The sequence below is a fragment of the Equus caballus genome, chromosome 12, assembly GCF_041296265.1.
Source record: "Equus caballus isolate H_3958 breed thoroughbred chromosome 12, TB-T2T, whole genome shotgun sequence".
Taxonomy (NCBI): Eukaryota; Metazoa; Chordata; class Mammalia; order Perissodactyla; family Equidae; genus Equus; species Equus caballus.
Genome location: NC_091695.1, coordinates 14,786,692 through 14,813,192, shown reverse-complemented (window position 1 = coordinate 14,813,192; position 26,501 = coordinate 14,786,692). Strand labels below are relative to the sequence as shown.

At 40.2% G+C, this 26,501-nt stretch overlaps 1 protein-coding gene across 15 annotated transcripts in view; it reads left to right on the top strand.

The window, feature by feature from the left end:
- The first annotated feature begins 3,656 nt into the window (after positions 1–3,656).
- Positions 3,657–26,501, top strand: part of LOC138916588 (ubiquitin carboxyl-terminal hydrolase 25-like) — a 157,965-nt gene continuing 135,120 nt past the window's right edge. For 10 of the 15 annotated variants that reach the window (XR_011423877.1, XR_011423876.1, XR_011423878.1 and 7 more), the window contains exon 1: positions 3,657–4,142. Coding sequence is in view for 7 of the 15 variants with exons in the window: in XM_070229520.1 (XP_070085621.1) it covers positions 4,098–4,142 (45 nt within the window). In the remaining 8 variants the exon portion in view is untranslated. The remainder of the gene's footprint in view (positions 4,143–26,501) is intronic. The other 5 variants (XM_070229513.1, XM_070229512.1, XM_070229511.1 and 2 more) reach the window with 3 other exon arrangements.

Genomic DNA, 26,501 nt, shown 5'->3' with positions numbered 1-26,501 from the left:
GGGACATGGCAGGGATAGTCAGTTTCTGATGTGTGAGTTTCTCTGTCCATGTATGTCTTAGGGTAATTTCAGGGAAACATGTGCTTACCACTATAGAAGGGGAAGAAAGGTAAGAAATGAGGAAGGGTCTGGGGACTTTAAGCCATTTTCAGTGTCAGAGTATGCCTTTGGGCACGTTCAAGGTGAGGGGAGCAAACGATCCAAGAAATCTCTTCTTTTGCGCTCTTGCTTGACAAAGTGTAGCTTTTTCTCTATGTAGCCCTTGCTTTCAAAGAAATCCTTATAAAGAAATAGTTCACATTAGACTAGATTCCTTTTTCGATTCACAGAACTATTTCCCCCAAACTATTCCAATTGAAAGTGTCAATGTTAGCAGAAAATGTGGAGATACTATCCTTTAACACGTTAATGCATCTCTTACGAACCTAAGAGGTTATGGGATGGGGCAGGAAAAAAGACAGTTGATGGCATTCAGTTATGAAGTGGAGGATTAAGTAAAGCAGACTGAACATCACTGTCGTGGGCTGAATTGTTTCCCCTCAAAATTCATATGTTGAAATCTCAATGCCTAGAACCTCAGGATAGAACCGTATTTGGAGAGAAGGTCTTTAAAAAGGTAAGTTAAAGTGAAGCTGTTAGAGTGGGCACTAATGCAATCTGCCTGGTGTCCTTGTAAGAAGAAGAGACCCCAGGCCAGTGTGTACAGACAGTCAAACATCTATGAAGGGGCAGCAAGAGGGTGGCATCTGCAAGCCTAGGAGAGAGGACACGGGAGAAAACAACCCTGCTGGTACCTTGGTCTTTGACTTCCAGCCTCCAGACCCGTGAGAAATTACATTTCTGTTGTCAACACCACCTAGCCTGCGCTAGTAAGCTAATCAACTGACCAAAGAAGCGACATCTGGAGACTCAGTGTGTGAGGCACCACTGATGACTGGAGATGCTAATAATGATATCCTTTATCATATACAACAATATGGCTGCCAGGACCACAAAGCTGTTCCAGTTGGAATGAAAAGCTAGAGTTAGACATGCACTGTAAAAGCATAAATAAACTTGTTTTCTCTCCTTCATGGCTGCCCATTTAATTCAATATGCATTGTACTGTGCATGTATTAGGCAGATAGTTCTCTTACAGGTTCTCATCTATGAACACCTTGTCACTGAATGACATCTCTATCACAATGGTGACATCACAGCAACTTCCTCTTTGAATGATTGCTTATGGTTCCCTTATTGGTGGAAATAAAATTATCCCAGAATGTCTATATACATAAAGAAGGAAAATAATTCTGGTCCTCCTCAAAGTAGATTTAAAAACCACTCTTTTGTCATGGAAATTGTTCCAATCTACACTATGAATTGAATGTTTCTCTCTTATTTATGTCTCACAAATGTGCTTTAGCAACATGTTAGACTTTTGGTGTCCAGAAATGGATTTTTCAAAACTTTCTAAATAAAAAGAAACGAATAGCCAAGATAGTAGAATACCAGTTTCCTTGGTTCACATACAAGGCACACACTGAATATTCTTGGAAACATCACTTTGATCCAAAATAGAAAAATAGACTTGGTGTTAAGAACTATATTTTTAATTTTATATGAGATCTACCACTTTACCTGTTTACTTGAGTGTCAACAACCTAGAATAAGGCAACAGTTTAGGAATTATTAAGTAATGTCCTGAGAATAAGTGATTCCAACAGCCATACATATTAAGGCTGACTCATGAGCAGCAAAACTGACATTGCTGTCTGGCAATTAGGATATCTGGCAATGGGTCTTATGTACAATTTTATCTTAAATTCCCATCCTCAATTCATTCCAATTGTACACGTTCTAAAACATATTGTCTACAGGGAAACCTGAAGTTTTCTCCTCGAAGTTTTACAAAAGAACAGTTAATATTAAAAAATAAAAATAAGTAGAAAATCATTAGAAGCAAGCTGGGAAGGTATATCAATGTGGGCAAGTATGACTACACGATAAAGAGCTTTATTTGATGATTATGTAGTGAGCGTTGATAAGTAGTTTTTTTCATGGAACTAAAAAATTTAACTCAGAGGAACATTTATTGCCAAATTCTTGAAACTAAACTTTAGCATCTGGCAATATTTTTTTAAACCACACTACTAGATTTTTACATTACATTTAACTTTCTTAAATTCAAATGTCATGAACTGGATAGATCTTTTTTTTAAACCTAAAATACAGAGAAACGTGAAGCTATATGTTGGAAAGAACTTTGGGCTATAAATGAGAAAAAGTGGACTCTGGTATGCTCCCTTTGACAAGTCGCCCTCTTTGGGTCTCAGTGCTCTCATAAAAATTTGTGCATTGTATCACGAGTGTTGCATTATTCCTAAAATTCTGGGTTTCCAACCATTTCACAACTTTACAAATTCTTCTAGCAAAGGCATAAGGTATCGATAAAATAAAATTTGCAATTTGTTAAAATCAAATGAAAAAGGTCTTAAAAGGTGGTTGAAGATATCTAGGGTACACAGCCAAGACGGCCGTAAAGCGCACAGATTTGTTACAAAGCCTTGAGTTACAATGATCCATGAAGATTAAATAAAGCCAGACAATATTTCAATGATCATTTTCTTAGCTTGCTTTTCTTGTCATCAGATTAAAAAATATACCTGGATTAGCATATGTGATATTGTATTTGTAACAATGTGCACTGATTATTCCGCCCCTCCCACAGCCGCACCCTCACCTCCTATGCCCGGACTAGCTGTGAAACTCGAGATATTTTTGAGGGCAGAGATTGGTTTCTTAAGGTTAGGTTTTCTCTATAATTCCATATAGAGTCAAATATTCCATGCAGGGTGGTTAACTGATAATTGGCAACTGGGAATTAGAATTCTGTACCATCTAGGCAGTGAAACTTTGTAATGCTGCCTGTTGTATAGACCATATTTCACTTGTATCAAATCTCCGGGAAATAAATCTTATTTCCCCAGAGCCTAGCAGTGACTGGCACATGTTTGAATGAATGAAGTAGACGGAGAATGTCAATATTCATTTATGTAATAATTAGTTAAGGAAAAAAGTACGTTTCAGCATAAGAACTTCGGACAGCCCTTTGCATAAATCGCACTTGACTTTTCCTGTCAGGCAAGTTGATGGCTTGTGAAATTCCTAGAAAAGCGAGGGGAGAGGACTCAGAGACGAGCCGGCGTTCCGGACCCAGCGCGGTCTGGGGACCTTACAGGGCCTGAAGGGAAACATTTTGTCGCGGAGGAGTTCGGAAAGCCAGCGATCCCACAAGTCCGGGGCACGGGAAAGAAGCCGCCCTCCAGCCTCGGGTTGGAGCTTCGCCGAGTCAAGCGCAGGCGTCGTGCAACCTGCCGCAGGGGGTGCTCCGAGGCCGGACCCGCGGGGCGCGCCTTCGCCCCACCGCTGGAGCGCCCGGCCCCGCGCGGCGCGGGGCTCCGAGGCGGCCTCGCCCCGCCTTCCCGCCCCGCGGGTCACAATGTAGGGTTAGGGCGGCCGGCGGGCGGGCTCGGCGGGGCTCGGCGGGGCTCGGCGGGGCTCGGCGGGGCTCGGCGGGGCTCGGCGGGGCTCGGCGGGGCTCGGTGGGGCGGGGCGGGACTCGGCGGGGCGGGGCGGGGCGGGGCGCGGCTCGGCGCGGCTCGGCGCGGCTCGGCGGGGGCGGAGCCGGCGGTTGGGAGGGAGGAGGGCTCGCGGCGGCAGGAGGACAGCGCCGTTCCGGCCGGCCGCTCCCTGCGTCCCTCTCCCTGCCCCGCAGTGGCCCGCGGGCCGCCGGCGAAGGAGCGCGCGCCTGACGCGGCCCGCCCTGCTCGCTCCCCGCCGGCGTCCGCCGTCCGTCGCTCCTGGCCCGGGCCGCGGCCAGCGAGCCGCTCTGAGGCGTGCCGCGCGGAGTCGTGGGGCCGCCGCCGTGGCCCTCGCTGTCGGCGCCTCGCCGCCCGCCCGCGGTGCCCGCGCACGCCGGCCGCCATCGTCTTCGCGCCTGGCTGGCGGGGGCGCTGTCCTGCCCGGCCGTCCGCGCCGCGCATTGGAGCTCGGCGGAGCGCGGCAGCCAGGGCCGGCGGAGGCGCGAGAAGCCGGCCGCCGGCGCCGCGGGGGCCATGACCGTGGAGCAGAACGTGCTGCAGCAGAGCGCGGCGCAGAAGGTGAGGCGGCCCCTGGCCCGGCCCCCGCCCCGGCCCCGGCCCCGCCGCCAGGGCCTCCTCCCCGCGCCCCCCGCCCCGCCGCCTTTGGGGCGTCGTTCCCAGGGCGGGCTGCGTGTGGGAAGCGGGGTGCACTTAGCGGGCTTCCATCCGCTCCCTTCTGGCCGATTGTTTTCCTGGAGCAGACGGTGCCGGGTCTTTATTGGGAGCGACCCTTACATTCCTACACTCCTCTATCTGGCTGCTTAATTAAACTTTCTCCTCCTCCTTCCTTTTTAAAAAAATAGAATAGCCACTGGTCATCCCTGATGAGCACAGTTTGTGTTTTGAAGGGGGGAGCCTTCTGGGCCTGCTCTTTGCAAAAGGGTCTCCAGCAGGACCGAATTGCCTGCCTGGCGGGGCAGGTCCGTTTACCAGGTGACTCTCTGTGGAAGCAGAGGGTTCGGTTGGTTCCTTTTCCTCTTTCTGTTTCTTTTTCCCGTTTCTCCCCCCCCCGCCCCCCCCCGAGTATAGAAACTGTCCTTAAGAAGGGAAACCTTTCTGGCCATGTTCACTCCAGGAATCTTTTGTCCCCTGAGTTTGACCTTGTTCCATCTTTTACCCTTTGCTCTTGACTCAGCCACTCATTCAAATGGTCACTCACCTAAGTTAAAAAAAAAAAAAAAATCTGTTTTTGAAGCTTCAAATCTTTTATAGTGAGTAATGAGAAATGCTCATTTTGTTCTGGATTTTGCTTTCAGGATGTGAAGTGCACTATCATGGCTTGCACCATATCCTGAAGAGTAGTTGGCTATGACTTATTTGTCTTTTGGGTGAAAAGCATTTTGGGCAAAAGGATAACATTGCTTTAGTCGTGTTGGGGTTACGGGGGTAACTGGAGTTTATTGTGAGCAGCTCCCGAAGCTGTGTTGGTTTATCAGGGTGAGTAACGAACGCCCCACCCTGTTGTAGTTTTGGCATAGTTATCTCCTACCTGTGCTTGGTTTTCGAATAGGGTCTGCTGTCCTAAAATGGACTGTGTATATACTCACAGCCTGCTAAATTTCTGCTTTGAGATTATTTTTAGAATTTTATGGTAGTACTTGAGGTAATTGAAGATGCTCAAGAATTTTGGAAAGCAAGGATAGTGCATTGTTATTTTAGGCACTTTGGGAAAGTTGATTTTGGAGCTCTTGTGTGTTAGTTAACTGTTACTGGTTAAATTTAGAAGATTATTGCAGGCTGCAGTTTATTTACAGGGAAATAATTTTGGATTTAATATTGGGAGTTAGAACAGTTTATCTGCTAATCCCCTCTATTCTACTTTGAATACCTTAAACTTTAGTTTTTGATGTTGAGTATGTGATAAAGTGTTAGTACTTAAAGCAGGATCTCGTGGTCATATGTATACTAAGCAATATTTAATAGATTTGGTATCATTTTTGTTGATAGTTCTCTTCAGTGTTGAGTATTTATTCAACACAGCCAATTTGTTTCAAAGTGGGAAAAGTAGCTCATATTTTTCACATCTCTTAAATGTGAACAGTGGAAAGAAGTTTGTGAGTTTTTAAAATTGGTTTTGACTAGAGTACTTCTTTAACATAGAATCAGATAATGTAGATCTGCCTGCTTCAGAAGTTTAGGCATAAAATTGTAGGATCGAGAATCAAATTACTGAAAGTGGTCTTGGCCATCAAGTTTAATTTCCTAGTTTAATGAACTCCTCCTTACACAAAGGCAGTAGTTGTTAATGCAAAGTATTACCATTGTGCTGCTGTTTTCAGTGTGTGTGTCAGATCGTCTCACTGGTATTGGGGAAATTTTTTTGGTGAGGAAGATTGGCCCTGAGCTAACATCTGTTGCCAGTCTTCCTTCTTTTGCTTGAGGAAGATTGTCGCTGAGCTAACATCTGTGCCAGTCTTTCTCTGTCATGTGAGATGCCACCACAGTGTGCCTGACCACCGGTGCTAGGTCGCCGACCACATAGGAACCTGCAAACGCCTGGCCACAGAAGGAAGTGGAGCCGGAACTTAACCACTACCCCATGGGGCCAGCCCGAGGGGGGAAATATTTTTGGAGCAGTATAATGCGTGTATTTTTATACTTCCATCAAGGTATTTATGTGTTTTTTAAAAAGAAACAATATATTTGTTTGCTTTCCATATTAACATAGTATTATATTTTTACTCATATTGGAACTATTTAAAAAATATTTGTATGGGTATAAATACTTTAAGCCATCTACTTCAAATAAATTGGTAGATTTAAATCCACCAAGCTAGTAACTAGGAAGTGGACTTAAGCTAGTAACTAGGAAGTAAACTTCAAACTTTAGAAGAACCAAAAGTGAAACTCTCTGTTTTCACTTAGAAACTTTATGAATTGTCAGTCAAATGAGGTAACTAGTGCATATTGCATAACCAAAATTGAGCCTATTTTCTGCTCTCCTCAAAATACTTGTGTGTGTGTATGTATGTGTACAACATTAGTTTTATGTGAATAGCTGTGTTCTGGGGATTGGAACGCTTCCCTATATTTTCAAGATTCTTTTTTTTTCCTTCCAGAAGGATGACTCTTTCATAAAATAATATAATAATCCTTTATTTAAAAAAAGCGTGCCACAGAACTTTCATAGATCCCTTTTCACCTGCAAGGTAGCTTGTCACAGTATATTTGTAAGGAGAGGGGCTGTCTTTTCCTCTGATGTGTTCTTTGCGTGATGGCTGAAGTTTGGCCGTGGCCGGGCGTTGTGACATGTAATAAAACTGCAGAGAGCTGCTTTTCTGAGGTTTAAAGGATACAAGTGAGGTGGAGTTGGGGGGAGATTAGCTGCAGTTAAATCCTGTCAGAATTTTGGTCTTGAACATGTCTTCAGCCTTTGAGCTTGATATTTACCTAAGTGCAGGATCTTTAGATCTCAGAAATTTGATACCTAGATTCAGGTCCCAAAGAGGATTCTTTAGGGCAGCAATAATGGCTTCGTCCCAGGGACCAAATTAATTTATAGAGTGAAGTGAGCTGGATACCATTTACATTAAATGTATCTTTCTGAGTTGAATAAAATATAAAGTTCCTAAGGGCAGGTATTTTGCCTGTTTTGTTTCACCCTGGTTCCTTGCACATAGTACGTTTCAGTAAATATTTGATGAGTGAAGCAATGTGTGAATGTTTTCTAAGAAGAATGAGAAGTGCAGTAGTTATTTTAGTTCCCTAACTGAATCTCAGATTTAAGATTATTGAGAAACAGTGAAAGCTCAAGACTGCGGACAGCTGTTGGAATTTAGGCAGTGTAGTGAAAAGATGGTTGGATCTGTATCACCTTTCTGTGACCTTGGACAAGTCATTAAATGCCTCTGAATCTTCTTTTAAAGCCTTAAAGTTAGTATGATTAGACATTAGCAACTTTTTTAGATCTGCGTGTTCGGTGGAGCTAAGCATACATTTATTCCAGACAGGGAGTTTAAAAAAAAATAGTAGGGGATGGCAGCAGAAGGAATTTTATGGATCAACAATTTTCAGTTAATTACGGGGGGGGAGGGAGGGGTTAGGTGGGCAGGATTAACCAATCACAGATTAACCAAATTAAGAGTTTAAAACAAAACTTGAAAAATAATACAAACTGGATTCAGAGTAAATTTCTTAGTTAAAATAATGGAGTATTTTCTAATTGAGGTTATCATCTAAAGTTATAGAAATAAAGTAGAGCCTTTCAAGGGACAGTTAACATTTTGTAAATTGCTGTAAACATTATATACAACTGATATTCCTTAGTACTAAATAGTTGGTTATCTTGTTATCAGCATATGCCTTCGTTTGGGCAGAGAGATGGGGAGCCAGCTGCTTATTCCCACCTATTCCTTCCCTTTCTCACCTCATTTTGATTTGTATACTAACATTGTATCCAGCTGCCTTAATGAATTCTCATCAGATGTGATAAATATTCTGTGAGTTTTCTTTACTTTTCTGTGTATACAGTCCATATCATTTGTGAATAATTATCATTCTGACCTCTTCCTTGTCAATATTCAGATTTATGTTTTCATTTACTATTTTATTGCTTTAGCTAAGATTGCAGAATACTCCTAGGATTGATGTTAGTGTCTGTATGTATTGTTTCATTATGATATGGAAATTTCCCTATAGTCCTAAGTTTTAAAAATATTTTGAAATCAGATTTAGATGTTGACTCTTTATCAAATGTCTTCTTTTGTTGTTGCAACGACTGATTTGGTGTTTTATGTGTCAATAAGAACAACAATTGTAATAGATAGCATTTATGGGCTATTTACTATGTACTAGGTTAAGGAATTGTAATAAGAGCAACAATTGTAATAGATAACGTTTATGGGATATTGACTGTACGATGTTAAGGAATTGTGCTGAGAGTTTTTAAGACAGTTTTTCATTTCATCTTTCTAACTGCCTTATTAGGTGAGCACTATTTTTTCCCTTCATATTGTGATTGAGGAAACTACTAGAGAAGCTAAGAGCTAAAGCAACATTTCACTGCTGGTGTGTGTGAAGGGTGGGATTTAACTCAGGGCTGTGAGACTCTCGAGCCCCCCATTATGATGGATTGCATTCTGGTAAAATCTCATGTAGTCGTGATGCCTCCAAAGTCACTATACTAAATTTTAATCTGGAATTTAATATCTGTATTCTTAAATGAGATTGGTTACACGGTTTGCTTTTGTGTAAGTGGGTAACAAGGTAAAATTAACTCATAAAATTATTGGAAAGCTTTTTGTGTTTTCCTATGTTTTTGTAGGATTGGGTTAAACCATTCAAAATTGGGGACATTTAAGCATTTTTTTGTCATTCAATCTAAGTACTTGCTACTTTGAAAGGTTGATGAATATGACTATATCAGGCTGACTTTTATTTAGAGCAAATTTTAGATGAACTTTCCAAATTTTATCTTTTTTTTAGGTTTTCTACCTCTTCCAGTGTCAATTTTAAAATTGTTTTTTAGATGTGGATTTTATTTCATTTAGCTTTCTCTCCATATAGGTATGTATATGGATCTGATGTTTTCTCTTAAATCTGTGGGTATATAGATAGATCTCTTTCTCATTCCTGTTAGTTTTGTTCTCTTCTCAGTGATGTTTGCCAGAAGGTGATCTATTTTATTGGTCTTTGCAAAATTCAGCTCTTTGTTTCATTTATAACTTTTGTCTTCTAATTTACTTTTATTTTTCTTTAGTAATTCCACCTTTCTACTCTTTTGGATGGTTATTATTCTTTTTATACTTATATTCAACGTTTAGTGAATTTCCAATCATGTTTAATGAAAAACATTTTGGGCTGTGGATTTTCATCAGTTTTGTTTTGAATTTGAATTTATTTTTTGTTCACTCTTTAAAAGATTTTTTTTGGTTTACTTTCCAAGATGTTGCATTTTTAAAATTGTTAACTTTTAGTTTCCATATACTGTGTTTAGAGAACATGATTTATAATAGTTTTAGAAATTTATTCAGATTTTCTTGGGGCCAGCACCGGGGGCGTAGTGGTAAGTTTGTGCGCTCTGCTTTGGTGGCCCAGCGTTCGTGGGTTTGGATCCTGGGCATGGACCTGCACACTGCTCATCAAGCCAGCCTGTGGCAGTGTCCCACATACAAAATAGAGAAAGATCGGCACAGATGTTAGCTCAGGGCCAATCTTCCTCACACACACAGAAAAAGATTTTCTTATGTACATGAAGTTTTAAGGAGCATATGAAAAGGATGGGTATTCTTTGAAAGTTGTAGAGTTTGGGGCCAGCCCCGTGGCCTAGTGGTTGAGTTCGAGAGCTCTGCTTCAGCAGCCCAGGGTTTTGCCAGTTTGAATCCTAGGTGCGGACATGGCATTGCTTGTCGAGCCTTGCTGGGGTGGCATCCCACATGTCACAACTAGAAAGACCCAAAACTACAAATACACAACTATGTACTGGGGGACTTTGGGAGAAAAAGGAAAAATAAAAATAAAATCTTAAAAGAAAAAGTTATAGAGTTCTTTATTTGTATATTAAATGAACACAGTGTGATTTGAATATTTCATGTTTTTTTCCTTTATCTCTTAAATTCTGAGGGATGTGATATCTCTCCTTTTAATATAATTTCATCAAATTCTCTTTGTATTTCTCATGGATCTAATCCAAATGTGTGTGTCTTTGCTGGTGTTTTAGTAGAATTTCATCCTTTACATATATGGTGATAATTGATAAATTTTTTTATTGTCATCTGAGTTTCTGTTTATTAGTCTTGTTTTCCCTACTCAGTTTTTTTGTTTTTTAAAGATTGGCACCTGAGCTAACAACTGTTGCCAGTCTTCTTTGTTTTCCCCCCTGCTTTTTCTCCCCAAATCCCCCCAGTACATAGTTATATATTTTAGTTATGGGTCCTTCTAGTTGTGGCATGTGGGACACCGCCTCAGCATGGCCTGACGAGCGATGCCATGTCTGTGCCCAGGATCTGAACCAGCCTGCTCAGTTTTCATGGATTGATCAGATTTTCCTTGTGTCACCTCCCTTACCCTTTCTTTTTTACAGCCTGTAATGATTTGGAAATCGCTTTCTCATTTCTGCTCTTTTAATTTTAAACAAATATATCTAAACGTATTTTTCTGGTAGAGTCAAAAATTGATAATTAGCTTTCCCTCCTTCCCTCTACTCTCAGTAAGATAAAACTTTTTAGCTTATTTTTATTTACAGCATTCCTGATTTTGTTGGGATAATATTGAATGTGATTCTGAATGATGACTTCTTAAAAACACAATTCTTTTGTTGAGGTCATATTGGCTTACAACATAGTGTAAATTTCAGGTACACATCACTCTGTTTCTGTTTCTGTATAGACTGCATTGCGTTCACTGCCAACAGTCCAGTTTTTATCCATCACCATATGTGCATGTCCCTTTCCCCCTTTGGCCCTCCTCCCACCCCCTTCTCCTCTGGTAACCACTCATCTGTTCTCTAAATGATGACATTTTAAATTTCTTAGGGTATACCTTATGTCAAAAATATTACTTAATTGTGTTACACATTAGCAGTTAGTTTTTAAAAATTATTTTATTTTAACTATATGTTTTTCTGTATAGTATAATACTGTTTCATGTTACTCTTTGTTTTTATTGTTGTTGACTCTTTGTGTAAGCTTGTATCATTTCCCTTTTGGTTTTGGAATCCAGAAATTTCACTGTGTGTGTGTGTGTGTGTGTGTGTGGTGTGTGTTTATCTTTTTAACAGTTCTGCCTAGGACTTTTGATCTGAAAATGTTAGTGTTCTTCTCAGTAAAATTATTGCTTCTACTGTATTCTTTTTTTTCCTTCTATAACTGCATTATTTGAATATTAGATACCATTCATGTCTTTTCCTTGCTTCAAATTTTATTTTATAATTTCTTTCTCTCCCTTTTTGTCCTATATGCTCAGATAACCTTTCAGTTTGATCATCTATGCTAGTTCTATATTTACTGCCTCCATAGGTGGTCAGATCTTTTGGGGGTTTGTTTTAATAGTATACATTTTTAGTTGGTTCTAAAGTGCATAATAATAATAATAGAATTATAAACATTGGTTCATAATAGCTGTCCATGAAAATGTTTATTTATGAAATTTCTTATCAATTTTTAATAATAAACACACATGAACCCCCTACTTAAAACAAAAGCTGCAACTTTGAAGGTAATCTATATCTAATCATAGTCCCCTTATCCCATCCCTCTCTTTTAATTTGAGATTGTAATCATCTTGAATCCTGCGTTCATTCTCCCTTTGGTTTCTTTTTACTGCATCTCTATATGAGTTCTTGAAGGTATATATTTTTAATTTTAGTTGTTTTAACTTTAGGAACGTTTTTCTACCTCTATATCTAAAAGATATTCACCTCTGTTTTCTACTAAGAAGTTTAAAGATATGTTTGCAACACTTAAACCTTATTCCATCTTTACTTATTTTTTGTACTTGGTGTGAGATAGGGATCCAGTTTAATTTTTATTATGTATATCATTTATTGTTGTTAGTCGTAGCTTATTGAAAAGTTAATGCTCTCCCCCAATGAACTGACGTGCCATGTCTGTCATATACAGAAGCTTTATGTAAAGTGTTCTTTTTTCCCCCTGTTGTCTCAGTTTTGTTCCATCATCCATTTTGTGAATAGCATCCTGTCTTCATTGCTGTAGCTTCGTAATGATCTCTACTACTGGAAAAGTAAGTGGGCTCCTCCTCTTCCAAGGTTTCATGGCACTTCATTCTTCCTTGGAAATTTTAGAATAATCTTACCAAGTTCTCTGAAAAACTCTTGTTGGAGTTTTTTATTAATTCCATTGAATCTTAGACCAATTTGGGATCATTAACGTCTCTACAATATTGAGTCTTCCTATTTGTGAACAGAGTATAGTTTTTCCTTTATTTCGATCTTTCTTCATTTCTGTTATTCAGTTTTAATTTTAACTGTAGAATTCTAACGCATCATTTGTCCTAGATAGTTGCTAATTTCTTATAACAATTATATGTAGCGTTTTAAAATATTTGTTATTGGTTACTGGTGTGTACAGATGCAACTGGCTTTTGTATGTTGCTCTTATATCAAGCCACCTTGCTAAATTTTTCTATTTTAACACTTTTCCAGAGATGATTTTGGATTTTCTCTGTAAAAGATCATACTGTGAGTAAATCATGAGAGTTTTATTTATTTCCAATTTTTATGCTTGTAATTTCATTTTTTTCTTGTTGTGCTAGATGATACATCTAAGAAGTAATAATACTGACTAGAAGCAGTAATAGTAGATATTGTCTTATTGCTGATTTTAAAGGACAGTTCCTTACTTTGGTACCTAAGGCATTTCTAAAGTATTTACACGTGTTAGTTGTACAAACTCGTATGTTATAAAGAGGGTTCTATTTCTAAAGAACTAAAAGATATGTAGTATTTTAAATTCTGATGCTTGCAGGTACTTTTTCCTTTGAGTGCTGGTGACTCTTGTGAAAATTTTCGCTCTAGGCATCCTGGTGTGGAAATAGCTGGTTTGTCAGCCATTTCTCTGTCATCCTAGGGCCTCTAAAGTCAGGCATTGCATTTCTTTTTTATCATGGGCAGTCCTTTCTCTCTTTTCCCAGCGACCACTTCACAATCGTTCATTTCTGCCCTGATATGCTTAGTGTAAGAGTGGTTACAAGAGTCTTTCCCCTGACGCTACACACACACTTACTCTCTAATGTCACAGAACTACCATTTTTACTGAAACCAAAGTGGGTTCCTTCCTGGCGAGTTGAATCAGACCCCCACCAGAAGCAGTTGTCACACAAAGTAGGACATGTTTGCAGCAAAGAGGAGGCCACGCAGAATCATTTCCAAAGTCATGGCATCCCCATCAAAGGGAAGCAGGGGCCTTTTATTTTGGATGGGAATGAATATTCAAAACAGAGAGGTGGGTATTCGCTTGCGCAGGCTCAGTTGGAAAACATGCTTCCACATACACTGCAGGTTAAGTCAGTAAGGCCTAAGCTCCTCCCAGAGCGGATATTTTAGCATTAAAAATGAGGCAAAGGTCATAGGCCTCGCCCTTATGCTGGGGCTCAGTCTGCTTCAGGTTGGTTGGTGATTGCATCTCTTAACAGTTAAATGCTTCTGACCCCACCCTTGAGTTCCTTGGAGCAGTGAGTCCCTGACACCATGAGCACTGACTTGCAGCAGTGGCCTGCGTTTTTCCTGCAAATATAAGTGATGAGTATGGTGACATAGCTCATAATAATTGTTGATTTGTATTATACAGGCATACCTCATTTTACTGTGCTCTGCCTTATTGTACCTCACAAATATTGCAGGGGGTTTTTTCTTTTTCTTTTTTTTTTTTTTAAGTGAGGAAGATTGGCCCTGAACTAACATCTGTTGCCAGTCTTCTCTTTTTGCTTGAGGAAGATTGTCGCTGAGCTAACATCTGTGCCCGTCTTCCTCTGTTTTGTATGTGGGATGCCGCCACAGCATGGCTTGATGAGCGATGTGCAGGTCTGTGCTTGGGATCCGAACCCGTGAACCCTGGGCCGCAGAGCAGAGTGTGCGTACTTAACCACTATGCCACTGGGTTGGCCCTCAAATACTGTATTTTTTACAAGACCCTCAACCAGCAAAAATATTATGACTCATTGAAGGCTCAGATAATGGTTAGCATTTTTAGCAATAAAATATTTTTTAATTAAGATATGTACATTGTGTTTTTAGACATAATGCTCTTGTACACTTAATAGACTACAGTATACTGTAAACATAACTTTGATATTCTCTGGGAAACCAAAAAGTTCGTGTGATTTGCTTTATTGCAGTATTTGCTTGTTGCAGTGGTCTGGATCCAGACCCACAATATCTTCGAGGTATGCCTGTTTATGAAAGACCAAATCTGGCCTCTGAAAGCCAGTTTTGGAATGTCACTATGCAGTGTGGGTAAGTAGATGATGTGAAAGTTGAATTTATGAAATGACCTCTTGCGTTTATTTTGGCAAACTTGTGTAAGTAATTTTTCTAAGTTTTCTCTCTCTTTTTACCTCCTTTACTAACTATTTTAATACAGTTTATCTGCTTTGTTTATAGTCTTGGTCTTTCGAGCCACTGAATATTTTAAAATGTACGTTTTCCTTGTTTCCTTAGCCTTGTTCAAACAGGTGTAGATCAGAGCTTATTCTTACAGTGTGATTTGTGGACTATCTTCATTTCCTCTAGTGCTTGCTACAACTGTAGAATTCTGTGCCTCACCCCAGAGCTGTTGTTTCAAGACTCTGATGGTTGGACTACTTTCTTAACAAGAATCAGTGATTCTTCTGCACTTAAAGTTTGAGGAGCACTAGTTGAAAGTATTCTTGAAGATGAGAGTGCCTTAGCACTTGTGTGAATTGATTGCAGAGGTTGAATTATTACAGTACACCCAATTTAACACACAAGCAGAGTCTCTTTGAACACATTGGCTTTCTTACATTTCGAGTGTTTGTCCCCATCAGTGTACTTACACTGACCTGCTTTTCTGTTGTAAGGGAAATGCCGCCTCCATCAGGCTATCATGGCCACCATCTCTTGGAAACCCAAAGCTTCAGGTGCCCAGGGGACACTGGAACCCTGAACCCAAATAGGGCAAAGTTAGTTGTCTTTTTATTCATTGAATCATATGTCAGGGAGTTGGGAAGCTATTGTACATGCTAAGGTTGCAGTCTCCCTGTTTCTTTTCTTTTTGGGGTCTGTGTGTGTGAATCATTTTTGAAAGATTTTTTTGTGTGTGAGAAACATAGCGTATGAGAACTTATGTATACCTCAGAGATACGTAATAAGATTACTGCCCTTTGTACCACCTTAGATGTGAAATAGAACATCTTATTATTACAGAAGTTTTCTTTGTGCCTCATCCGAACTGTCCCTTCCTTCCACATCCCTCTAGCTGCTATCTTGACTTTTCCAGGTTGATGTTACCATAGTGTAATTTAGAAAATATAAAATGAAAACACCCATTGAAACTGTTTTAATTAGATGAATTTTGGCATATGGAACATTTTTGACACTCCAGAAGATTTTCTTGCATCACTTTTCCCATTTAGTATCGCCACCCTCCCTTTCCAGATAACCACTTATTGGATTTCTATCACAGTAGATCGCTTTTGGCTGTTTTAGGTCTTCACATAAACGGAATCATAAAAATTCCTTTTTTTTTTTTTTTTTTGCATTTGACATTTCTGCTCAGGAAACTGTTTTTGAGATTCAGCCATGTTATTGCATGTGTTAGTAGTTTGTTCCTTTTTATTGCTGAGTAACATTTTATTATATGAATATTTTGAAACTTGTGTAAATATGTACCTATTGGTGAACTTTTGAGTTGTTTCCAGTTTGTGGCTTTTATGAATAATATTGCCACGTGTATGTGTGTAAGCAAGTCTTGAGTAGACATATTTGCATTTCTCTTGGGCAAATGCATAGCAGTGGAATTGTTGTAAAATATTGCTAAATGGTTATTTAAAGTGGTGGTATCACTGTCCATTCCCATCAGCAATGTATGAGAGTTCTGGTTGGTCAACATTTTTGGCAGCACTTGATATTGTCAACTTTTATGTTTTAGCCATCTTAGCGAGTATATAGTGGTACCTCATTGTGATATTAATTGGTATTTCTTTAATGGCTCATGGTTTTAAAGTCTTTTCAGGTGCTTATTGGCCATTTTTGGATGATTTTTAAATATTGCTTCTCATACGTTTTCCAGTTTTATGTTCTTAAAGGATTAGCAATAACAATAGCTAGTTGTTCTTCCAAGTCTGAAAATGGCAAAAAAGTTGAAGATATTGCTAGTTAAAACATTTTAGGAGCAAGTACTGATATGCTCTCGAAACAAAATGAAATTGCACAGCTTTTTCTTCATTTTATTTTTTTTAAACTAATACGTGATAAAAAGGCTCACTGCTGAAGAAGGAAGACCTTTCTCTTCTTCATACCTCAAACTAGCATTGAGTTAATCTCTTAGATACTTAATTGTGCGCATAAGAGAAATCTCTATGATGTATATTTTGTTCACAGGGTACAAAATACTTTCACACTGTAGTTGGTTTGGAAGTTTGGAAAGGGCCTGGAGGACCAATGGCAGGTGGGAGGAAGTGTGGAGAGGTAAGCAATTGGGCAAAGAAAGACTCTTCTTAGTTTCTGGTCCATGTGAGAATCAGAAAGAAGAGGAGCTCGTTTTGAACTGGAAAGGAAAACACTTCCTGTTTGCTGGTTTTTATTGGTGCTGTTCAGCCTGGAAGTGGGTGGGGTGGGCGAGCTACGCTAGGCCTGAGGGCAGGATTGACTTCCAGCTGAGAGCTAAGTCCTCAGAGAAGCAGGAAGGATGTAGAGGAGTAGGGAGAGAGGGACCAGGAATGAAGAACCATCAGTGGCCAGGATCTGTTACTATGGTAACAGTAACGTGAGAACCACTCACATATACACAAGTTGGTGTGTTATAATTCATGCCAGAATACATGCAAGATCAAATGTTTGATTTCTTTGAGGTGGAGCTACAGAAGCGAGTTTGGGCTGGAGGTGTGGGGCTTGCTGTGTCCTCCACTGAAGCATCTGAGCTGGTCTGCGTTTCTCATCAAGTAGGCCCCACTCTTCCCATTAGGCCTTACAGAAAGCCTCTGGGGCAGAACAAGGCCAAGGAAGAGGATTGAAAGGAAACCAGAAGTGATACCACACCTCTTAATCTCAAGTTCGCGTGCCCGATGCACAGCAAGCCAAACACTGAGACATTGGTGTTTGTAGATGGAGACAGATTTTATTCGAATTGGCCAAAATGAGAAGGTGGGAAAGCCCCTGGACAATCTGACTTCCGCAATTCCATGGCTGCTGAGTGCATTGTCCTTCTTCTACAAAACGAACTCACCAATCTTCGAGACCCCTGAGTCACCCCCTCAAGTTAAACAGGAAACGGCAAATTGGTTTAATATCTACAGTGACCCTCAGGTACCCAGCTTCGGCCCAGTCCACTGCCTCGGGTTTAAAATTCCCAGTTTTTGGAGGACGGAACAGCTCTCTGCACAGGCCTCCTGGGGTCAGTGGACACTGTTTGTGCCTATTCTGGTCACATCATTCAGGTTCTCAGAACTGACTTTTGGGCTTCTTCCCCAGTAGAGCGGGGACTTCCAGTCGGTGATAAGACTGCAGATCTAACAGAACTGACAGTATTTCCGTCCTTGCTGCTGGTGTCAGAGGGAAGGCTCACTGCGTCTGCGCTGTGGGGCTGTGGCTGGATAGATGAAGGTGGCGTAGCTCAGACTGGAGTCAGCTTTGTGGTTTCTGTGATGTTTGCTGGATAGGGGCCCAGGCTTCTGGGGACATGGGGATCAGAGTAGCCCGCCTAGGGCTGGGGTCCCGTGCGAGGAGGTGTGGTGCTAGGGCCCTGTGAACATTGATGTTGCCATTAGCTTACTTGGCCATCTTGGGGGTTGCCTCAGGCAAATTCTCAACTCAGGGTCTGCAGTGTTTGGATGGCAGTGAATGCCCTTCTGTGCATTCTTGGCTGTTCCTGTGGTGCTCAGGGACCCTTCATACCCCTTGCACTGCTGGAAGAGAGGGTAGAGCTCTCTGGGTTTAATGTGCACAGTGAGGGGCTGACTAACAGTGCCTCTGTTCCTCCTCTTCCGCCTGTCTTAGGGCCTCAGGGGGCTTTCTGTGGGGGCGAGGGGGAGCGAGGGTGGGAGGTGGTCAGGGAGTGTGGCCGGGAGCTACTGGGAACCTGCTGCCTTTGTCTTTTCCTTACTGACCGTTGTTATATCTTCTATAGATATATCTTGTTATTGAGTTGCAGGGATTTATATATTCTGAATATGTCGTTATAAATTATAAATATATTTTTTCTCAGCATGTAGGTTCTTTTCATTTTCTTATTAGTTTCTATGAAGTCGAGTTTTTTAACATTGGTGAAGTTCATTGTACCACTTTTTTTTTTTTACGGTTAATGCTTTAACAAATTTTTGAAACTTAATTTGCAAAAACTTTTTTCCTGTGTTTTCTTCTAAAATGTTTTATCATTTTAGTTTTTACATTTACGTCTGTAATTTATGTGGAGTCTGTTTTTGTGTGTGCTCTGAGGTGGAAGAGTTCAGGTTTACATGAAATAAATGACCCTTGTGTTATAGTTCATCTTTACTTCTGGATGCACCAGAACTTAACCATCCTACTGTTGGTAAACTATTTGGTTATCTTTTTATGTGTTTATGGACCTTTGAGATTTTTTTTGTGAAATTTACGTTTGTTTCTCTTGTTTGTTTTTTCTTTTGGGTGGTTTTACCTTTTCCTTTTTGATTTGAAGGAGTTCTTTAGTCTACAGATAATTTTTATTTTCTACTTAGCTATTTTGAAAATATCTTTTCCCATTTTCAGGGTGTCTTTTTACTCCCTTTATGCTATTCTTTCATGAATAGAAGTTCATTTCAATTTAGTCTCATATGTGATTAGTTTTGTTTATTATTTGAACTTCCATACTCTTTCATTAAGATGGTCTCTCTTTCTCTCTCTTTTTTTTTTTTTGGTGAGGAAGATTGGCCCTGAGCTAACATATGTTACCAATCTTCCTCTTTTTGCTTGAGGAAGATTATTGCTGAGCTAACGTCTGTGCCAATCTTCTGTTTTGTCTGTGGAATGCTGCCACAGCCTGGCTTGATGAATGGGGTGTGGGTCCATGCTTGGGATTCGAACCACTGAACTGCAGGCCACCAAAGCAGAGTGCTGAACTTAACCACTATGCCACCTGATGGCCCCAAGATACTCTCTTTTATTGTCCTCTAGTCTTTTTCTTGTTTTGCCTTCAGTATTTGTCTTATTCCACTTGGATTTGAAGTTTGGGCATATTGCTTGCATAGGTGTCCAAATTCATGATTGGAGAACCAGCAACTGTATTGAAAAATTTCTCCTCCTCCTCATTAATGCTCCACCTGATGACAATATTTTTTATCCTTGAATTGGGACTTTTTAAAATAGGTCTCAGGGACTCTCCCTTGAATTAAAGTATTTTTCATTATAGTTTTACTGAAGTGTGCGTAAACGTAAACAAGGCATAAATTTATTATGTTTTATTATATAGCTCTTATGCACCAAGACCAAAACCCAACTAATAACTTAGATATAACCAAAACTAAAAAATTAGTAAAATTTGGAAGAATAAGGTTAACTTAATTTTAACAGAATGGTAGTGTTTTACAGAAGCTAATTTGGCACTTCCAACTTCAGCCAAGGAAATTAATACATGTGCATCAGGATATTCTTGTAATAGTTATTGTTAAAGTTTGGGAGTAGATTTTATTGCCGTTGTCATCCACTTTACGTCTTTGACCCTGGTACTCAGTTGACAGCCATTGTCTTAGAGTGGGGTTCTCAGCCTTTTTGTTGTAGTTTTCACAGATGTGCCTTCAGGTTTGATCATAGTTTAAAACTTTTTTTAATTTTTTGCTATACCTCAGTATAGTAGTCCCATTTTATCCGCAGTTTTGCTTTCCATTGTTTCAGTTACCCACGGTCAACTGTGGTCCAAAAGTATTAAGTGGAAAATTCCAGAAATAAACAATTCATGTTTTAAATTGTGCATCATTCTGAATAGCCTGATGAAGTCTCACTCCATTTCACCTGAGATGTGAGTCATTCCTTTGTCCAGCGTATCCACACCGTATATGCTACCTACCTCTAGTCACTTAGTAGCTGTGGGTTATCAGATTGATGGTTGTGGTATCACAGTGCTTGTTTTCAAGTAACCATGATTTTACTTAATAATGGCCCCAAAGCGCAAGAGTAGTGAGGATGCAATTCGGATATGCCAAAGGGAAGCTTTAAGTGAAAAGGTAAAAGTTCTCAACTTAAGAAAAGAAAAAAATCTTATGCTGAGGTTGTTAAGATCTTGGGTGACTTTTATTATGCCGTATTGTTATAATTGTTCTATTTTATTATTATTGTTAATCTCTTACTGTGCCTAATTTATAAATTAAGCTTTATTATAGGTATGTATGTATAGAAAAAAACCAGTATATATATGATTTGCTACTCTCTGTGGTTTCAGGCATCCACTGGGGGTCTTGGAACGTATCTCTCACAGGGAAGGGGAGACTACTGTAAATGTGCTGTAATTATTGCTGTATCTCTCAAGCAGAATGTTGAACTGAACAGGTTGTGTGGTTTAGTGTAGAGTGGGATACAGATGATCCTCAACTTACTATGTTTCTACTTAGGATTTTTCGACTTTCATTGGTGTGAAATTGATAATGCATTCAGTAGAAACTGTACTTTGAATTTTGAATTTTGATCTTTTCCCAGGCTAGCGGTATGTGGTACACTCCTCTGTTGTGACGTTGGGCAGCGGCAGCGAGCCACAGCTCCCAGTCAGCCCCGCGATCACGAGGCTGATAACACTTACAACAGTCCTGAACCCATAAACCATTATGTGTTTCGCTTTCAGTACGATACTCAATAAATTACACGAGATATTCAGCACTTTGTTATTAAACAGGATTTGTGTTAGAGGATTTTGCCCAACTGTACACTAATGTGTACTATTTAGTCCTTTTTTCTGGTCACTGTTACAAGGCTCCTGTAACTCTTGAAATTTACTGTCTTTTGTATGCTAATGAGAAAACTTCTGGTTGGAGGACAAGATAGCTTCAGGAGAGGGGCTGGACCTCAGAAAAACCAACCACTGTGATTAGAGGGTTAGAACTTTCAGCCGGTTCCCCAGTCCAGGGAGGGGAGAGGGGCTGGAGATTGAGTTCAGTCACCAGTGGCCAATAATTTCCATCAATTGTGCCTACATAATGAAATCTCTGGTGCTTTATATACTTTTAATAAGTGCATAGTAAATGAGAGTTCTAGGATAGAACTTTGCATGTATGGTTAACTTTTTTCCTTCCTAATTTTTTCTGATGTTTAGTCTCCTAAGAATACAGAATTACATCATGAATATATTGTTAGAATACAAAAATTGCTTTTAAGGAAGTTAGATCAGTAAGGGTCCAGTTAGGACACGGAAAACACACAATAATTTGGACAGGGAAAGTTTAATACGATTCACTAGTAACGGTGATTGGCTACTAAAGACTGAAAACTCTAGAGAAGAAAAGGAGGAGTAAGTTTTGGAGAGGTCCTCCACGAGCCCTGAGGCTCAGATTCAGGTTTTGTTGGAGAGGTTGTGATTGAAGCCCACTGGATAGCGGGCAAGTTTGCTGAGGTGCTGGAGGTGGGGACACTTCTGCCAGTAGCTGTTTTATGGGTCCAGGAAAGAAAGTGGTATAGAGCATATGCTTTTTTACACCTAGCATTTTATCTAGATGAATGGAGTTTCTGATAGTCTGGAGGGTGTGTTATGTGTGTAATTAGTATGACCAAAAACTATATTTGCTGTAAGGAATTGTTTGTGACAGATGTAGCTGCTAGGAATCGTATAGTGTTGTAGTTTATTTTGTTTTATTAGTAGAGGGATTTTATTTTTGGACTGTAAGTTAATTATGAAAATTTAAGTATGGAAACTAGAGATATGTAAAGATTTAATTGGACAAGAGAGATATAGTAGGAATCAGTCAGATTATTAGCATCAAAAACAAGTTAAATGTATTTTGTCTAAACTGCTGATGTCATAGTTCAAGGATGTCATTTGATTCACAAAAGTTTTTTTTACCCACATGTTTTCCAGAATATAGGCGCTCTAATTTAAAAGCACACTGTTCCAAAAGCTTTTACAAATTGGGTTTTTGAAACTCAAAATGCATGTTCCCATAGAAACCATGTTTCATCATGTTGGGTTCTTATTTGGCCTGGAAATGTGTGTAACTCTGTATGGACTTAGCTTATAGTGCAGTGAAACAATATTTTTTGCATGTAGAGTTTCTACTTATGATGCATTCTTTTGTCTACTAGTTAATAGGGATGGGGGATTCTCTTAGGGGCATGGACATTATGTGGATGTTAGATTGGTTGAAGGGTTGAGGTGGCAGGTGGGGTATGAACTCTGAGGTGAGGAAGGATGGAAACAAACATTTACTGAGGACCAACTATGTCCATTGCTCTTTGCTGCCTGCTTCCCGTAAAGCATCTCATTTCTTTACTTTTCTTCCTTTTTCTTTTTTTTGGATTATGTGAATGCTTAAAGATTGTTTGTAGCTCTGGGATTCTGTAAAAAGGTAGGAAAAGGTTTTTTAAATTCAGAAATTCTGGCATTTCTAAGTCTAAATGTAAATAGTGAAGCATAAAAAAGCACATCTTTGGGCTGGCTCCGTGGCCGAGTGGTTAAGTTTGGGTGCTCCGCTGCGGCAGCCCAGGGTTCAGATCCTGGGCGCAGACATGGCACCGCTCGTCAGGCCACATTGAGGCCCCGTCCCACATCCCACAACTAGAAGGACATGCAACTAAGGTATACAACTATGTATGGAGGGTTTGGGAAGATAAAGCAAAGCAGGAAAAAAAAAAAAAGAAGATTGGCAACAGTTGTTAGCTCAGGTGCCAATCTTAAAAAAAAAACAAAAAACTACCTGCTTCATTTATATAAAAAAAAGAGCACATCTTCAGATTTTTACACCCAGAGTGATATATGATTAATTTACTTTAACACTGACATGCTGTTAACCCAAAAAGGTTGAGATAAACCTTGGCTCTGTGCCAGTAGGAAGTACAAGGTACCCCAGCCATTCATGAGATAGCTCTTTGGGGTATTTGCAGTGGAGAATTTCAATAATATTGTCCTGTACACTCACCTTCAAGCAGGATTGACAGGACCAGAACTAAGAAAGGAAGCCTTCTGGGAAATTCTAGATAGACTGTAGGAGAGTGTAGAAAGTTTGTTTAGTAAGTGGGCCTGATTTAGGTATGCCTCTTGTTCCTGTCTCCAGTAATTAGTACCTCTTTCTTGTGGATGAGTTCAAGCCCTGTGATCTGACTTAGTCCACTTACCCGCTGTAAACTCTGCTATGTTCATTTATTCAGTCAATATTTATTGAGTGCCTACCACATGCCAGCACTGGTACTAGTTGCCAGGACTACAGTGATGAGTGAAATAGACAGACTGTGCTCCTTTTGGACTTAGAATCTGGTGATTAACCGTAGTATATTATTATAATGTGGTGAGTGCCAGGAGAACCTCTAATCTTCACAGAAGGCAACTGAATATACACCGATCTTTGAATTAGGAAGCAGAGTGGTATTTTGTAGACCCTGAATAAAAGTTAGAGGGAAGAGGAAGATGGGAAAGTAGTGCAAGGTGAGGCTAGAGAGAGCCGCAGCCTGCAGACAGCCCGTGAGGCCATGATAAGGATTGTACTGCAGGAAAATTCTCAGAGAGTTCACGGAATATTACATGTGAAGGGAAATGAAAGATCATGTTGTCCTCCTTAAAATGAGAGATAAAAATAAAAGACAAGGCTCGGCAAATAAAAGTTTTTTGTTTTTGTTTTTTGCTTATAGCTTTTAGCTGGCCAGGGGCAGGTTTGGGGCTTACGAAGAGCTATTTGAAGGACACGTGTACTAGGAATTATCTGTCAACGAAGTTTGGGGGTTTCTTGTTATGGTGAGATAATACGAACTAGGGCAGTTTAGTGTTATCAGATAGACGCAGAAGGTATTTGTGGAAACAGATGTGCCTATGGTTATGTACTTTAAAGGCAGTGGTGTTATTAATCCTTTCATTGATAGGTAACTTTGACCTGCTTACCACTCAGTGCCGGAAATACTTTAGTCTTTAGTGCATATGATTCGAAGTTTAAGAATGCCTTGGGATTGTCTATCTCATTGGGGTTTTTTCCTTTTTTCTAAGAGAATTTGGAAGTTTTTTTAGAGGTCATTCTAAGAGTTGCCTTTTTTTCCCCTGAAGAGGGAGACTTTGACTTTGTTTCTTTTGCGCTAAACCAAGTTTTATTTATATTTGGAAATGCAGTTAAAGGAACCAATGACTGACTTATGAGGCATTCACCCCTTAACACAGAAAGCTTTCCTGCCTTCTAGTCAGCAGTGCGCCAGTCTTCTCGTACCGCTGTCTAAGTGTTTTACATCAACATGGTAGGAGATTTTACCACCGCTTACATTTTTTACTGCATCTTTAATCTTCAAAATCAGGTACCGTAGAGGAGAGAAAATATGGAAAGGACATGGGCTGTGGGATTTGAAAACCCTGTTTTCATTCCTGTCTCTGCACTTGTTCATCTCTTGAAGCCCGTTAGCTATAAAATGAGAGGAACTTCCTAGAGGGTGTGTGTGTGCATGTGCACATTTGCATGTGTCAAATGAGATTGTATGCTGGGAACACTTAAAGCAGAGTCTGGCATACAGCAAGAGCATAATTGCTTATCTTTTTCCTTGGCCTAAACCAGTGATCCCCTTTTTTTGATCCTCAAAAAGTTATACCGATGTTAAATATTCTGCAGTCTTTACTGAAACAGATTTAAAACAGACCCAACATTAATAGGGTCAACTGAGGGAGGAAAGAATTTCAATGAAACCCTCTGATCTTTAATTTATATTGAAATTACTGATGTCTCCTTCTCCCTGGAGTGTATACTACTGTCTTTTCCACAGAGTAGGCACTTAAGGATGTCATCATGTAGTAAAAATTACTTTGAAGAAGGAATCTGAAGGTCTGTAGGTAGTCTTGGCTTGTTCCTTATTGATTTTTGTGGTATTTGCAAGCCACTGAATCTCTTTGAACATTGTGCCTTGCCCTTCTTGGTCGAGCAGTGTGTTAAACAACAAAAAATTCAGCTCAGGGGGCTGGCCTGGTGGTGCAGCAGTTAAGTTCACGTGCTCGGCTTCGGCGGCCTGGGGTTTGCTGGTTTGGATCCTGGGCACAGACCTACACACCGCTTGCTCATCAAACCGTGCTGTGGCAGGCATCCCACATATAAAGTAGAGGAAGATGGACACAGGTGTTAGCTCAGGGCCAGTCTTTCTCAGCAAAAAACAGGAGGATTGGTGGTAGATGTTAGCTCACGGCTAATCTTCCTCAAAAAAGAAAACAAGGAAAAGAAATTCAGCTCAGTCGATTTAAAAAGTCAAATTGACTTTATTGAGCAATTTATTATTGGGCCATAGTTCTTAGCCATAAAATAAATAGGTGTGCCAGGAGGTGGCATGCTTGACTCTTCAGAATTTAAAGATCCCGTTAGCTAAGACTTTGGGTTTTTTGGAGCCAAATTAATGTGTAAAAAGAGTGTGCTGCTGGGTTGAGTATTGTGTGTGTTTTACAGTATACCTCGTTGCATGGAAGTTTTCTTGAGGTTGGCAGGTGGCCTGGTGTCAATCTAACCTGTTCCGTGACCACCTTCTCCTGACAGGAGTCTTTGAGTTAGGTGATGCACTCTCTAACAGCCTTTAAATACTTGATCTGTGCCCATGATTTTTGTGATTTTTTGACTTCAGAGATTCCCGTTAGCCTTTGTCTACATGAAACAAGACAGACAGGTGCACCTTAATGTATCGGCAGTAACCAAGAGATGTTACTGTTCCTGGCCAAGAAAAGGCCCTGAGTGCAAAACCAGCAGTTCCCAACATTGGAACCTGAGACTGGGGAACGACTGAACCAACAGACCTCAACAAATGGGGACTGTGGACTGATTCCAAAAACATGGGGAAGTGCACTTGCTGCTAGCAGTTCCCACCGTGGAATCTGGGGAAGGATCCCAAACAAATGGGGAACTGCAGACTAAACCACCAGCAGTTCCCAACCCGGAATCTGGAAACATAACCAAGGGCTAGACTTTCCAATCAAATAGGGCATTGTGGTCCAAACTGCTAGCAGCTCCCAACGTGGAACTAGTGATTCTAGACAAATGGGGAACTAACTGGAAAGCCAGTTAGATTGGGAGCTCAGTGCAAAGAGAGCCGAGCTCAGAACCCAGAGGGAACTTACCCACAGCCCTTGGAAATGGTGAGAAAGACAG